The following is a 17134-nucleotide window of genomic DNA, read 5'->3' on the forward strand; positions in this document are numbered from 1 at the left end:
TAGGTTTAAGATTCGAATTTCATAATGAGTGTTAGGAATCAATAATTTTTGATGATAACATAAACATTTTTGTAACATGTCTTACTTAGAATCTTTATCAAATTTCAGTTGTAATTGTTACATTTCTTGTCTTTGGGAATTATCAACGGATGGGTAGAATAGGATGGCTAATTGTAAATATCCAATGCCATGTAATTTTATCTAAGTGAAGGATATTCAACTGATGAGATGTAACTGTTCAACTGATAAGACTGGATGATGTTTCAACTGATGAAAATCAAGCATTCAACTGAAGACAAAGTATTCAACGGATAATGCTGAGGAATTCAACTGATGAGACTGGAACAGCATTCAACTGATGGAGTTTGTAATTCATTCAACTGATAAAATCAATAGCAGTTGAAAGCAACCAGAACCTTCAACTGATGAAGCAAAGAGCAGTTGAAAGTGACTAGAGCTTAAGTCTGACAAATCACATGGATCGAATTACACTAAAATAGACATGGAAGCCTAATTAGGAAAATAAAGAAGAAGCAGAAACATACTTATCTCATGCAGTGCAATCTGGATCAAATCAAGATGATGGTCAAAGATGAAGACATCTCAGAAAGCATGCATAAGACAAAGTTGTGCAGCATTGTTTTTAGATTAGAGTGCATTTTGTAATCTAGCTAAAAGCTTTGTAAAACTTGGAGTATATAACCAAGTTAGTAGCATCAGTTGAACTCGTTCAAATTACTTGAGAGAAAAATCTGAGAGTTAGAACTTGTTTGAGTGATGAACCAGCAGCTGTGCGAATTGTAAAACAATCCACAGATTCTTCTATATAAAATCTCACGGGTGGATCATTCAATCCACCCGTATTTTTAATACTTGGTGTTTTTCTGTTTATTGAGTTCTTAGTATATTGTTCTTGAATCTTTTAAATTTTGTAAAAGATTGTATTCAACCCCCCCCTTCTACAATCTTTCTCATAGTTGGTGTAAAATAACAATGAGCATATTAGAATATTTATATTAAAATATCTATAAAAAATACAAATAAATAATATTGGAATCATGTAAACAACATATTAAAGTTATATATTTATGTATATATCATTTGACTTTAAATATAATAACTGAATATATTATCTTATTTCATTTTAATGTTATTAATATTAGATTTATTAAATTTATATAATTGTTTTGTAAATTATAATAAAACATGAATAACGAACGAATTATAAGTTAGTACTGAATAAACTTAAAATGTGAAAAAAAACAAGGATTACAAGTTAGTACTAGTGTCATAGAATTCCGGAACTAATCGGTTAAGCTACCGGTTTAGAATTAATTGAAAATCGGGATTAATCGGAGTGAAAATCGGACATATATTTAATATTAAAATATTATTTAATATTTAGTTATTATTACATAACTTATTTATCATTAAATATATATTTACTATGTCACAAAGGTTTTAACTGTTCATAATTAAAATAATACAGTATTTTAATTTTAATAAATTATTATATATACTTTTATTAGGAAAATTTTATAAAAATTAATCGGATTTCAAAAATCCAATCACGAATATTAATTAGGTATGAATCAATTAAATTGGGTTTTTGAGAACATTGATTAGTACTAAAAAAAGAAAAGTTTAGGAGAAAAGTAGAGTATAGACGGAGTTTGGAGCAGACGTCAGAAATAACCTATAGTGAGTGAGTGCAGGGAGTAAGAGCCAGTAGCGCAGTGTAGAAACAGTGAACCCTAGATTAGACTAATTGTTTGCTTTGGTTATGGTAATGGCAGAAGAAGAAGATCAAGTCAAACTCAATCCCAAGTCGCCATGGAACAAGCTCCATTCCTCCGCTTCCTCCTCCTCCTCCTCCTCTGATTCCTGGCCTGCTCTTTCCGCCGCTCAGTCTCCGTCTCCTCCGCCGCCGCCGCCGGTTAGTACTTCCATCTTCACTTAATTATACTACAATTCTCATTCTTACCTACTTTTTATATTCTTTCGATTCGATTTTTTTTTATCTTTTTTCTGTTATATCACTAGAATTCTAGTTTCAGGATACATAGATTTCTCGATTCGAGACACAGTAATGGACTTGATGTCTCACATTATGGCAACGTAGAGCAAATAATTACTTCATTACCCTGCAAATTCATATTATCTTATGTCGTGTTTGGTTCGGATGATTGATACTGGAGGCAATGTAATTGAATTTGAACTATATAAATATTATGAATTTTTATTGTTTCTTCCATCACATTCTGAGAAATTGAACTTGAGCTCAAAACCCCTTTTTTCGACTAGGAAATGCTCCATCCTTCATAATTGCCACTTTCTTGCTATATATCGTCATACAAAATTTGCACACACTCATTCTTTTTAATCTCATCTCTACCTCTATTACATCTCTTTAACTTCAAACATTTCATTTCATTCCACTCCAATCCATCCTCCTAACCAAACACAACATTTTAAGAGCAAGGCTAATCGTGATGTAAAAATAAGTGTGGCTATGTCTATAACTTAGAACAAAAAGGTGGTTTTTGGTTGTAAAATAGCACACCCCGCCCAATGGTTTGTTCTATATTTACCTAACAATGCTATTTTTATAGTTATATGGAAATACAATATTTCCCTCTTTAACCTATCTCCCTCTCTTTTTATCCATTTCCCTCTTTTTTTCACTTGTTTGATAATGTGGCAATTATAGAGCACTCTATATCTTGCTCTAAATATAGAACAAAGTACAACATTCCTGTATTTTAGAGCAAGATATACATCACGATTGGAGTTGGATGTTTTAGTTTTTGTTCTATAATATAGCTATAGAACAAGGTTTGCATCACGATTGGCCTTGCTCTAATGTTCCAATTGTACTCAACAAAATTTTAGTTTTCCAACTGTGAAGAAAATTGTTAGAATTTCCCAGATGAAAATGATGGTGTAAAATGAACTCATGGTTGTTAAAGAATGAATGCAATTTAATGTTATTGGTATATGAGTTTTATTTTATTATTTTGAACATGGAAAGACTATATATATATTCAATTTTAGGTGAAAGTTTATATTTTGAATATTTACTGTTGATTTGATTTTTTTTTAGTGGCATAGTTTACTTGTTTTACCCGCCCACATCTTGTTAAGTGAAGTATCACATCTCTTTATCTCATATTTTTTTCAACCTATTTAAATATTAATAATCTGCTACTAGTAATAGCACCATTGTAACAGTTGTATAGCTCTATTAATGTTTTAACACAACAAACTACTGTATAAGAAAACTGAACTATACTGATAGCTTAATTTTCCTTTGCACCTATATTGGAAAGTAGTTAAATAACTACTGTTCTAAATATCCATCTTACATTAGATTGCTCAACAGTCAACTTGTAAAGTATTGTTTCTGTTTTCTTACGCAAGCATGTATAAGTATAACATGTATAGTACATATATGTATCTTTACATGTTTATCAGGTTCAGGTTTACCATCTAGTCTTTGATAAATAGCAGATACGGTGTCTGATTGATAATTTTGTGATTATAATTGCTTAATAGAAACATTTCACTTGAGAGATTCTTGGTTTGCAGGTGTCAAGTGAACTGCAAAAATTGAATGGACAATCAAATTCTATTCCTTCTCATAAAAATTCATCATTTCGCCGCCAAAAGTCAGGTTCTAAGCGAAACCCAAATGTCGCAGGCTCTTTTCAGGTACCATTACCCTCTCATCAACAAGGTGCTTCACCGTTGTTCCATACTGTGGTACCTCCATCACATGTCCCTATAGCTGGATATGCCTACCAGCCATTGCCAGGATCCTTTCCAAGTATTGAGGTCCCTATGCAAGCTTTTGTTCATCCAGCATATGGTAGCATACCTCCAGCTTGGGGTGAAACCAATGCGTATGTTGCTGATTTTTCGACTAGAAGACCAAATTTGCATGAACCTAGTAGCCATCCCTATCCTGGATGGAATAATCAACAACCCTATGGTTCTAACAAAAATATCCTTGGACAACAAGGTGTTGGACCTAGAGCCTTTGTGAGGCCTCCATTCATCGGACCAGCTCCAGGCTTCATTACAGGGCCTATTTATCCTGGTATGTTTTGTAACATGTTGCCCTATAGGTACTATCATACTACTTATATAATTACATTGTTGGTATTGTTAGGGAAAAAATGGTATATTTTCCTAAATATGCAGACTAATGTTTCATCTGATTATTACGGTTGATATTAATCTAGCCTGAAGATGTTTTTAGATGGAGGTTTTTCAGTATATTTCTTTTACATAATTTTCTTTGTCTTTGTACTTGACTATGTCTTCACTGGTGTTTAATATGAACTGAGGACTGGTTATTCCATTTGTTCTTTTAACATAGAAATTAGTTTGTAATAATTGACTTATTCTCCTTTATACATGCCTGTACTTGAGACTCTGCTGGTGTATACTAACTTGTCTTAAATGTTCCTATCTGGTCAGGTGCACCTGGACCTATGTACTATATTCCTGGTCCACAGCCAGGGTCTATCAGGATGCCTCAGCCACCCTTTTTTGTTGCTCACGCTAAATCGGGGGTTTCCACAGTTCCACCAATCTCACCAGAGTCTGATTCTTTGCGATCTAACATTACAAAGCAGATTGAATACTATTTTAGGTGAGTTATCATAGTAAAACTATTCTCTTTGCTAGTTGATCTTTTCTCCTACAAGGAAGGAAAAAGATTTGTTTCTTATTACAATAATGAAACAAATTTAGCAGCGTTCAGCATGTTCTGCAATTGAGTGGATATGTAAGTTTCAATCATCTAGATCCTGATCCTTTTTGCAGCCTTTCCTGAAATGATTGATTTAATGAAGTGGGAAGCCTGTTCTCGAATCTCTTTTTAGGAGACAAATTGGTGTAGTGTTTAAAGTAGCTAACAGTTCCCAACATTAGCTGTAATATAACCAACTTTTGTTATTTTTCTTTTTGCAGCGATGAAAACCTCTTGACTGATAAATTTTTGCTTTCTTTGATGGATGCCCAGGGTTGGGTTCCAATATCTATAATCGCCGACTTCAAAAGGGTTTGTTTTGCTAAAACATCCAATTTATCTCAATTAATCAGGGATAATGATTTCATTGAACATTGCTTTAATTATAAGATGTTGTGTTAAAATTTTCTGATGCAGACGTATTTTTGTTTTTTGTTTTGATCTTGTTCAACAACTCATTATCAGGTTAAAAGAATGAGTACAGATATTCCATTTATTCTTGATGCATTACAGAATTCAAGTACTGTGGAAGTGCAGGTTACATCACTCTACTCTAAACTCCCTGCTCCGTTGTCTTGCGTAATATAAATATTTATTTTCATATTGTTTTCTGTCTGGCTGCGTGTTCAATGCTTCACTTATTTGTGAAGAAAGGAGTTACCTTATAATAGGATCACCAGAGGATACATTCCTACACTTATTTGTGGAAAAAGGAGTCGCCATAAAATAGTACCATGAGAAGATGCATTCATTAATTTATTAACCCTTTGTTGAGCATGAAGATTGAATTGTATCGTCGAAGAACAATAACCAAGTCTTAATCTAGGGGATGGACTAGTATGACCACATGCATAGATTACGTAAGATGGGTCCCATAAATCCCCTCCATTGGCATCCCTTGGTCAATAAGGTTGCAGTTTACAGTTTGTACCTTGTCAGTCAATGGTGGTTTTGGTCAAGACTCAGGAGTTACGCGAATTTAAAATTAAAGTCCAGTGCCTGAAGTAGTGAAGTGAATACGAATTTCATGTCTAGTATTAATACCACATCTTTCCTTTATCGTCCTCAATTTATTCAAAAAGAGGAACATGCCAATAATTTTGTTTATCATATGAGGTGGTATTAAAATTACTCGCACTGCATTGATGTAGCAAATATTTTAAGGACACAACATTTGTTAGGTTTATGTGTTTATAGTTGTATAGTATTACAGATTACAGATTGAAGAGATGAGGGATTACGACGTTAGATACTAGTCTTCGATAATTCAGACAGCTGCAATTGATGTAACTATATACTCCCTCCACTTTAATAATAAGTATATACTTTTAACTTTAGATATTAAATGACTAATTTTAGATGTAAAGTTATGCGACCTAATTCGCTTTTAAAGATGTGCCCATTTAGTCTGAAGTAATTTTATGTACAAACTTACAGTTTAAAATATTTTGCAGAATCAGGTTCAGATGTTCAGTAATCAAAGGATTATAAATTCATTTTATTAAAAATGTGATAGGTTGGCCATCTAACACTCATAACTAATCTATTTTAAAGTGGTCTGTAAGTTTTGTAGCCGTATGTACGTTCCTGTCTTTATCTTCTCTGTAGATGGACATGGTAAACTTCTTCTAAACACATACTATAAGTTAAATTAATCTTCATGGTTGGTTATCATATCACATTTACGCATGCAGAAATTTATAAGGCGAATACTAAACATTGTCAGTATTTAGCATTAACAGGATTGTTTGTTTATACCTATGAACTAATAGTTCTAAACTTCTAATAGTTTTCTTGTCTTCCGATTTCTATATTCTTGATATTATTTTAGGATGAGAAAGTCAGACGTCGTGATGAGTGGTCAAAGTGGCTTCCAGCTTCAGTGGGCAAAAATGAAGGAATAGATACACAGGAAGAACACATGAAAAGGGTTATCAATGATACAAAGAATACTGAGGTCAGTGAAGTAATGGAAGTGAAAACATTTGAAGTTTCTCATAGTGAATCTGTGAGCCATAACAGCTCGTCGGGACTCCCAAAACCAGACATGGAAATAACAGAATTAGTTGATGGTAATGTAACAAACGAAAGGAGGAAGTCTGTTCTTCAAACTCAAGGAACTTGTGGACCGAAGATCCAGTCAGATTCCAACTCATCTGTCAAGTTTCCACATAATGTACATGATTCTGGTTCAGTTGGAGTCCCTTCAAAACATCATAGTTTCAATGATCCTGAAAGTGAAAGTACGCTGGTGCATGATGATGTCAGTGCACAAATTCGAGAAAGACCATGTAATGAATTTTCGGGTACATTTATGTTTGATGAAGATATAGAACTTGAGCTTAAAGCAACAGATGATCACACTTCGTCTTCACTAAAAAGGTACATCCCCTGCTTATATATCTTATTGTTTTAACATTTGGCCCAGTGTCATCACATGTCTAGTATAATGTTCAGTGTTATTCCATGCCAGTAACCGGTCATATAGATAAGGTTGTGAAGTTTATGTGTTCCCAACTTCTAACTCTCACATTGCTTTTGATTCATGTGTTACTAAATTGTGCCACAAAATCATGTATTTTCTATTTTATATAGGCGTTGGTTTAAATACAAACTGAGTTGGCCTGCAGACTAGTTTTTATAGAAATCTTTTTCTTATTTGATGAATCTTATCTTTAATTTATGGTAAATGTATTTTCTGTTTATAAGCTAAATTCTTGAAGTCCTTGGTCATAATATAATGTATCATTAACTAAGTTCTATGCCTGTTTGTCTATTATGAAGACTGTCTGTATATTTGTTGAACTTTTTAAAGTTTATATAACGATCTTGCAAGTCTGTAAGTTTTCTTGGTTTGTAGCAACAGTTTACATTGTACGTGGTAGTTTAATATTACTTTAAAACCTCTTCTTTGTTTTCCTTTGCTTAGGGAATTAAGTTTGTTTAAATTATATTTACTAATCTGCTTCTGCAGAGTTTATTACTATCATCATCTTTATGTTGTTGAGTTAGTATTAAAATGGAAATGCTTTGTGCAAGAGGCAACAAATGGATGAATTCTCGTATGACCAAAATAAGCATATATATGTTTCATCGATGCTGCAATAATTGATTTAAAATAGTGTTGTGGATACTTGTTTATAGTGCCCTTAAATGTAGTATCTTCAAGTAAAAGTGTTACTTTGACTTGATAATTCAAATTAATTGTTCATTATTTGGCACTTGGTAGTTTTGTTATTGTTGGTTAATTAATTATTATATTTATATTTATAATTTACTGTAATAGTTGTTACTATTTCTCCAAGGGCCTTTTCCCACCCAGGTTCCCGTTACCATTACTACTATGAAGTCAAATCGTTTCACTTTACTGCTTAGATAGTGAATTTTACTTTATGAGTCCATCTTACGCCATTCGATGATGAGGCTTAGTTCAAGTTCATTAGCACATTATTATTGTACTCAACATGTTTCTAAAATTCCTTTAAAGTGTTGTAAATTTCATGGCAATTGGGTAGTACAAGTTAAAAGGCACCAAGTTTCTATGGGTATTGAACTGAGGAGACAGAAAATTACTAGAGCAATATACTCTAATATGTTTCTGATTGGTAGAGTCCATCCAGTATACATGTTTGAAAAGAATGAAAGTCATTTTATTTCGGAAGATGGGTACTTTACTGGGTGCAAAGAAAGAATTGGAATCAAAAAGTCGATGCAAAACTTCATACTTGTAAATGTTTTCAGAGCTTTTTATAGATTACTTAGAGCCTTAGACTTCTTCTGGCGATGGATAAATGTTTTGTTGCTTTTGCATGATCAAACTTGTGCGAGCCAGTACTCATTCAGATTGTATTCAATAATTAATTAACACTATTCACAATAACATGAGCAGGACCTTCGACACTTTTACTGGATCATATCTGCAGTCCTATATAAAGCCAGTATGAAACTGTTTTAGTTTTGGGAAGTAAAATGAAAATCTAGAATTATCAATTGGCTCAAGTTAGATTTATAGTTTAGGAATGAAATATTTGATGAGCATGTATTAAGTGGTATAATTGAGACTCTTAGCAAATGTAATAGTTTTCATCTCTAATTAATTTCTTCTCAAGTTTTAATTTTACCCAAACCTTTAAAAGAGTAAACTATTAGCAAATGATCTGAAGTGCAGCCTATAAATTAGGCAATAGGAGATGAGATGAAAAGTATCATTATATACCATTCTGTATATGAATAAACCTCTAACTTTTACTTGATCTACATTCTTTGGAGTAGAAACATGGATACATGTCAAAGTGTTTATACTGATTTGAGTGTTGAGTGTCCACCACAGGTACTTGAGGTAAAACTAAGAGTCGGAGTAACTTCTTGTGAAGCATAAGGTCTCAGAATATATTCAAGTAAAATGATTAGAGGAAATATATGTGTAAAAATTATCTTAAAAAATTAAATGAACTAACACGTGTTTAAACAATTATAATATAATATGGATAAAGTAATTAGTAAGTGTTTGGTCATTTCTTTGCATCATCATTGTTCACGAAGGGGCAGGAAAGAATGTGAAGGCAAGGAATTCGAGGGAAAGCTAGTAATAAAACAACTGAATTAACTAATGAACTTGTTAACTGAATACTTCTCCAGAGTCAAAATAACAAATCAACTTTGTGCGTATGTTTTAATCGACTCTTTTATCTCAAATATAATTCTTTTCTAATTCTTCAAGCAATGAAAACTCTAAAAGGATATCTTTTGACTTTTCAAATACAATTCCAGATGCTTCTAAAGTGTCCTTTGGCTTAAAGGCGTTTTATATTCTTAAATCCATGTCTGACGGGTCTTTAGAACTTGCTGTCCATCAGATGGACTTTCTAGGAATAAATAGTGTTTTTCTCATGCGCAAAATTGTTAATCTAGCTATTTCTGGTTTGTCTTGGAAAGTTACTTTATAATAATTATGTGTCAGATCAGATTAGCAGTTCTATCAATGTCTGCACTTCAGTTTGTATCATGCATACGTTTGGAAGAATTAATATCGAGATTGCTAACTGATCATGTCTTAATTGTATTAGATCTCAAGGGACCTATGATGAGGATGATGAAATGATTGTCAATGATCAAGCGGTTGAGAGACTTGTTATTGTAACTCAGGTAAGGTGTGGAGCAGCAGAGTTAATAACAAATTTATAAAAAATAGATATCTGGAGAAGTGTCTGCATATGATTGTGTAGAAATGTGTTTGATTATATTATTTACCGACTTTTTGCATATTAGTGTTCTAGAAAGATTTAAAAAGTAAAGACACTTTGGAGTCTTCTCAAAAGAAGACCGGAAATATTTATAATACAACAGGAAATGACTTATTTATTTATTTATTTTGGAAATGTTTCACACTTCTGTACAATTTCGTTTTTCTTCAAGACTATTAACAACTGTCATATACATAAAAGAGTTTATAAAGCTTTTGCGACCCAATCTTAAGGTCTGTTTTAATAACTATATAGCTTTCTAAATTCTAGATTACATATTCGTGGTTTGTTATCTTTATTCAGAGTTAAAATTAATAAAGGGTCAGTGGTGTTAGCTTACAAGACATTAGGAGGGAAATTTTAGTCTTGAAGATGTTTAGAGTGTATATGCCGCAAACTCATCTGCTTTCTTTTCTCTCACCTTCTATGGCTCCCATCCTGATCCTCCAATGTTGCAGGTTGGTGTTTATTTTGGTCGTGAAATTGCAATAAGTCCTGTTTTATGCCATTAGCCCCCTGCACCCCTAGTTTATACTAATTATTGAGTTATATAATTCTTTATCTTTAAGAAATCACTTCTTTCATGAATATGTGTGCAACTGGAATCTTACGGATGACAAAGCTCATCGTTCTTCTTCATAAGCCAATCTGATTAGTGATCAGACAATGTTACTATTATTCAGTTTCAGTTGTCTAACTGTTTGTTTTGACAATTAATTATGTTTATCGGATGTGGTGAAACTATTTGGATGATGCAAATTTAACTGAATCCTTTGATAGACTTAAAAAAAAAAGTGTCATCGTTATTTCAAAATTGAAATTCTAGTTCATCTATCCAATCTCATTGTTATCTTCGTTACTTAATGTTTTCCGAAATTTGGTCACTTGAGCCGGCCTTTTTTTTTTCTTTTCAAAACATGGTAACTAATATTCCCTTCAACACCTTTTCCAGAACAACCGACTACGCGAAGAACCCAAAGCTGGCGTAAAGGAATCAGAAAACATATCAAATGAGCTTGCCTCTGCGATAAATGACGGCCTCTACTTTTATGAGCAGGTAGACAGATTTGATGTTCATGTTGTTATTTTTAATTTTCATTCTTAATTTTAAATATCTCACATTTTGTGCTCTATATAACTATTAGGAACTGAGGGCTGAACGGTCTAATCGTAGAGGTAATAGCGCAAGTAACGACTCTAAACATGGAAATTCAAAGTCCAATCCTGGAACACGATTGGTAGCTGCAGACATTCTTGCTGAGGGCAATGGGTGTGAAATGCTGGGAAATGAAAATTCTCGAAGGAAACAAAATAGAGGCTTTTCGAAGAAGCAGCCCGTTCAAAAACAACGGCTATTCTCAAGCAATTTCAGAAATCATGGAAGTTCACGTAGCTCTGCTGGCGTCATATCAGAAAGTCCGCCTAGTAGTTCAGTTGGCTTTTTCTTTGGTTCTACTCCACCAGAAAATTACAGGTGAGTTAATGTTCAACCTACTGTCTAGTTCTACAGATAACAGAATTGATTGATTAGTTAGGAATTTAGAACTGACTTTGGTTATATTTTAAATTAAATTTTACAGCTTGAGATCTTCGAAGTTAGGTACTGTATCACAAGGCAACCTTTCTGGTAGTAGTCCACCAGTGGGATCAATGCCAAAGTCATTTCCGCCTTTTCAGCATCCAAGCCATCAGCTTTTAGAAGAAAATGGTTTTAAGCAGCAAAAGTAAGTAGGTTTCGGTTTTCAAATATTTTGCACCCGTCTCTGTTTAAATGTGATATATTATGTCTTTCTATTGTGTGCTTATGTCCCTCTTTCATAGACAAACTATATATATTTTTTCTAAATAGGTATATGAAGTATCAGAAGCGGTGCCTAAGTGATAGAAAGAAATCAGGTGTTGGTTGCAGTGAGGTACGTGAATCGTTAACATTTCACAGGACTATTTTTCACTTGATATTCTCACCTTATCCAGGCACTGTGTCAATAGAATCTTATAGAACAGTAAGCTTCATTCTCAATTTATAGTTCCCCAAAAATGTATAACAATTAGTATTCAAATTATTTCAGTATCAAGCTAAATTAGTAATTAGAAGGAAAGCTCTTTGTATCTTCTCACAAACAAATAACAATCCACTTTTGTATGTGTTCTCATTCATTATAACACAAGTCAGCTGTGCTGCTTAATTTCGAAGACTGAAGTTTGCTTGGAAATCCCTTTTTGAAACCCAAGAGAAGTTACTAATATTTCCACTGTACAACTACCGTGCAGCATTGGTCATTCTCCTATAGCTAGACTTTATGCTTAATGGAAACAGGATATGTTTCTATTAATATTCCAGGCCACCAATTTTCCTCCAATGAACGCACCATTGTGGTTCATCTCTTATATAAGGGAGATCACTAGAAATAGGGACTAAAATAAGTTATTTTCCCACAAAACAATATGTCTGTTCAGTAACATGTAATACCCAACTTCAAATATACAAATCAGTTTCATGTTTATTTAAATGATGTTTTCATTTCAACTGCTTAAAAAATTTATCGGTGAATAAAGTAAATAACTTACTACTATATGATTAAACATTACGAGTATTAAGTTGCATCTACTTATATTATCTTTTTAAAATATTATTATCCTTTATGAGATTATCAGCTTGTCCATTTACCATAGTTATTATCATTAAATTGATGTATTGCAATATTATATTACTTTTTACGTCAGTTTTACAGCAATCGTTCTCGTAATGTTTTTATAAAGTAGTATAAGCTGAGTTCAATGAGTGTGGATTCTATTGATAATAGAGATCGAGGTTGGAACTATAAACGTTCAACTAATTACATATTCTGGCTTAAACGATACAGTTTTGTCTGTTAGGGTTCTATGTGTTTATGCATGTAAATAATTACAAAAGCAAGTCCATCTCCTTTTAATCAATTAAAATTGTTCAAGTTTGGTGGGATCTGGGCCACCTTTCCCATCATAGGGAGACATTATTATTCTTTAAATTTTTTTCAAACTCAAGGAAAGGGCTCGTTATTAAGTTCTTCACTGATCAATCTATTTTATATTGTCTTCCTCAAATGTAGTATGCGCTTTAGGAGCTTTATAGCTGTGGAACCATGCCTGTCCTCTATAGAGCAAAAATACAATATGAAAAGTTCAATGGGCTGCTGCCCAGTGCCCACCCACCCTCGTCCTATAGTTGCTCTGCCCATGATTGTCATCCTATCAATTCGCAATGTATTGTGTTCATCCTTCAGTGATATATGGCGAGTAACTATAAGATAATTTACTTTACCAACTAACCTTCATACTGTTAGATGCTCTAGGACGGCTCTCTTGTTTATGTGAATCTATTATAAATTAATTAGTCATAAGTGAGTCAAGTGGTCTTTCTTCTTTACCCAATACCACCCGCTTCTTTATGTTTATATAGCTTTACTGCATTAGGCAAATTCCAAATTTCTTTTTTAATCTTTATAATTGTCTCATATATTTCGTTTTACATTGCTGCATTAGGTATACGTAATGATACTGTATTTGATGTTTGTCATCTCCAGCAAGACCAATGTAGCTAACATGTACAATTAAATTCTATTAGACAAATCTGCTTTGCAAATTACACTATAGTATTCATCTATAATATAGTTAAACCATGGCCTAGGACAACGCGAGATTGACTCACTGAGCAACATAAACTAGGTGGCTGCTTTATTAAGAACAGGAAGTAACTAAAATGACTACTGTGAAGAAGATATTAGGGTTGTAATTATTTTCAAGTAGGATTGACTCTACTGTTTTGTACTGTATTAGTTGTTGACTGCTGTTTTTAGGTCAAATTTGATCAATCTATTGTGTTTTTAAAAGATCATTAAAATCATTGGAAAACAATTAGGTCTTATCTTGTAGATATAAATCTTTGTAGTAACGTATACTCTTTAATCAGATAACAGTTCCAACAAATAGGTTTTCTAAAGCTTCTTTGCCCCCACCCCCACCCCCACCCCCACCCACCCACAGTAATATGATCTTCATAGCTATTCATCAGTCATCACTTGTTGTAACATGCTCATTTGTTGGTGTTTTACTCTCTTATTTGTATTTGGTTTTAGTTATAGGCTCTTCATTCTAATGACATTTTCTTCATCAACTGAACATGAATGAGTGTTGTTTTTTTTTACATGCCTCCACCGAGTTTTTAGAATGAGTGACTTTTTTACATGCCTCTACTGAGGCTTGACCCCATGGCTCTTATCACCAAGAGGAGTGTAGAATCTGAGTACATGATGTCAGATATACTGGCAAGTGGCAACTGAACTTTTTCCATCTTTGATTTGCATGCATTTGAGGAAGTCATATTTGAAGGACTTGCAAGACAACTGCAGATAATACTCAGAAAAATAAAAGAAGAAAAATCTTATGCGGCAGCTGTCAGCTTGTCCCATCTAAATTCACATTTTATGTTGAACCCTTTTTCTTTTTTAATAATCAAGCATGTGATATAGATTTGTGGATGTGAGCATTACTCCTAACTCAAATAATATGTGATGCTGCACTTTGCCTTTCTAAGTCTGTTGTCAGTAGGATATCAGAAATTGTGAATTATTCACCATGGATCATTGGATACAAACTGGGCCAAAAACAACTGATTTTAAAAAAATTGCTGAAAAGATGAAGATATACTAAAATCTTAACTATACACTTCAAGGCTAAGCTTAATATTTACTTATGAGAATAATTAGACTGACTTTCAATTTTTCTTTTGTGTCCTTACATGCAGGAAATGAATACATTATACAGATTTTGGTCATATTTTCTTCGAGATATGTTTGTCCCTTCTATGTATAATGATTTCCGCAAATTGGCATTAGAAGACGCAGCAGCTAATTATTATTATGGAATAGAGTGCCTATTTCGTTTCTATAGGTATGTTTCTAATTAAATTTATATATCGACCATTATTTGAACTTCACATATGACTTCATGATTATTATTTGCCTATCAAAGTACTTTCTCTGTGAAGAAGTTCACACATCTGTGCCAATGTAAAAACCCTATTTAGGACAGCAGGTTTACCACCCTTGCAATATTATTATTGGTTACGTTTAGCATCTCAGAGATTCATTAGTTAAGGATGTTAAAATCTACTAATGTATCCTTTGTTTCTTTATGCAGTTATGGTTTGGAGAAAGAATTCAGAGAGGATCTGTATAAGGATTTCGAAGAATTGACACTTGACTTTTACAATAAAGGGAATCTTTATGGCCTCGAGAAGTACTGGTAAGTTCTTTTTCTTCATGAATGTATCAACGTACGTTTGTGGCCAGGATTGTTTTTATTGGAATTCTTCAAAACAATAATTAAATTAGATTATTTTCCTTATTTGCTGTGAAGATATATTATCTGCCTGTACAAAGTAAAGGAGAAACTCACAAACATAATGACATTAATTTGTTTCTGCACAAGTTATAGATGGCATGACACTAATTCGGACTTTACTGTGGCTAACTAGATAATTTTGAATGATCTGTTATGTATGCTTAATGAATCCTGGCATATATTGGAATATACTTTACCCTTATCAGCTACTCGCAATTTGTATTATAAATTCAGTTTTTTTAGTTTATGCTTTATATAGATGTCGTAAATATGGCAATTCATTTGCTGAATTTTGAAGATTTCTTTACATTCAATTCCTTGTGCTTCTCTAAACTTTGTCTTTCTTATTTGATCTTTCCTCTGTTCTGTACCTGTACAGACTATGACTTCCTCATTATTATTTGATTGTAATGAAAATGCCTTTTCATCAGTCCACTTGTTTGGGATAAGTATGAGGCTTTGCGTATCCTAGTAAATGCTTTATCACCTCATGCAAAAAGCATTTTTATAATTTAATATTCATGCTGTCCGGTAGTATAGTTAATTAAAATACTGTATCACTGTATGTCTGATTTTAATTGCTATTTAGGATAATCCAGGTCCTCAACTTCTCATGGTTGCTGATAAGAAAGAGACTAGAACAGATGCTTTTAGATTATGATCGCTTTTACCCCCTCCTATGTATTATAGGCGCCTTTATTAATACTATTGCTATCTTTTTCTTTTTTTAACAGGGCTTTTCACCACTATCGTAAGACAAATGACCAAAGAGCATTAAACAAACATCCGGAGTTGGATAGGTTGCTCAGAGAAGATTACCGTAGCTTAAAAGATTTCAAACGAATGAAAGAAAAAGTTAATGTGGTGAAACGAGATGGTCAGTAGCTTCTTGGAGGGGGTTCTTTCAGCTTCTTCTGCCAAATTTCTCCCTGTCGAAACAAACAAATTAACTGTAGCTTGCACTGGGCTATTTCATTAGCTTCTTTGGCTGATCCTTCCCCCTTTTTCAGAATGGAGAGTGATATATTAAGGGCCTATATCCGTGTGTAAATTTAAGGAAGGTGTTTGTATATTGATTAGCCCAATTTTCCAAAAGTTCTGCTAAACATTTTCTTGGTGTAACTTTTCTTTAGCATTCCGGTATTTTGTACGTGGGAGTTGCTGCCATCTGCTGGCACCTAGGGGATTCTCCTTTCCGGATTGTAACTTGTAAATATTTTTTTTTTCTCAAACACAGAATTAGAAGAGGACAGGAAAAACTCGAACATTTAAATTCTGCTGGCTAAAGAATCTTGGCTAATAAAATGTCTGAATACTTTTCTTCTGTTCTCTAAACCAAGCACAAATATTTGTTTCTCCAATCTAACATGGCAAACACACACAAACGCACAAGGCCTTTGGAAACTGCGGAGATCATGCATGCAAGTTTCTCGATTAGTTTGAGAAATGTATTCTTTTCACCAAACATATTATATGACGATCACTATTTTATTGAAAATCATTAAAATTGAATATATTATATGACGATCACTATTTCATTGAAATTCATTAAAATAATTGAACAGATGTTCAGTGAGTGGAAAATGTTTTACAACTTGTGCAGAATGACATGTTTTGCAATATTTTATGAGATAATTGCAATTCGGACTCCTAATTTTCGGTCAAAAACGATATTATACCCATATTTTTGGAAACTCAAATCGGACCCCGTTAAATTCCGTTAACTTCCTTTAAAATACTTTCTCCGTCTCAA

The 17134-nt window shown here is 33.1% G+C and overlaps 1 protein-coding gene across 1 annotated transcript; it reads left to right on the top strand.

Annotated features, from left to right (window-relative positions):
• The first annotated feature begins 1648 nt into the window (after nucleotides 1-1648).
• On the top strand, nucleotides 1649-16705 carry LOC108199469 (la-related protein 1A). Its single transcript, XM_017367291.2, has 14 exons — nucleotides 1649-1936; nucleotides 3589-4099; nucleotides 4483-4657; nucleotides 4978-5068; nucleotides 5222-5293; nucleotides 6588-7138; nucleotides 9823-9901; nucleotides 10952-11056; nucleotides 11145-11473; nucleotides 11580-11723; nucleotides 11849-11912; nucleotides 14783-14928; nucleotides 15178-15282; nucleotides 16116-16705. Exons 1-14 carry the CDS (start codon nucleotides 1784-1786, stop codon nucleotides 16264-16266), a joined length of 2676 nt encoding a protein of 891 aa, XP_017222780.1. The 5' UTR covers nucleotides 1649-1783; the 3' UTR covers nucleotides 16267-16705.
• Nucleotides 16706-17134: the final 429 nt, after the last annotated feature.

This window comes from Daucus carota, chromosome 8, assembly GCF_001625215.2.
Source record: "Daucus carota subsp. sativus chromosome 8, DH1 v3.0, whole genome shotgun sequence".
Taxonomy (NCBI): Eukaryota; Viridiplantae; Streptophyta; class Magnoliopsida; order Apiales; family Apiaceae; genus Daucus; species Daucus carota.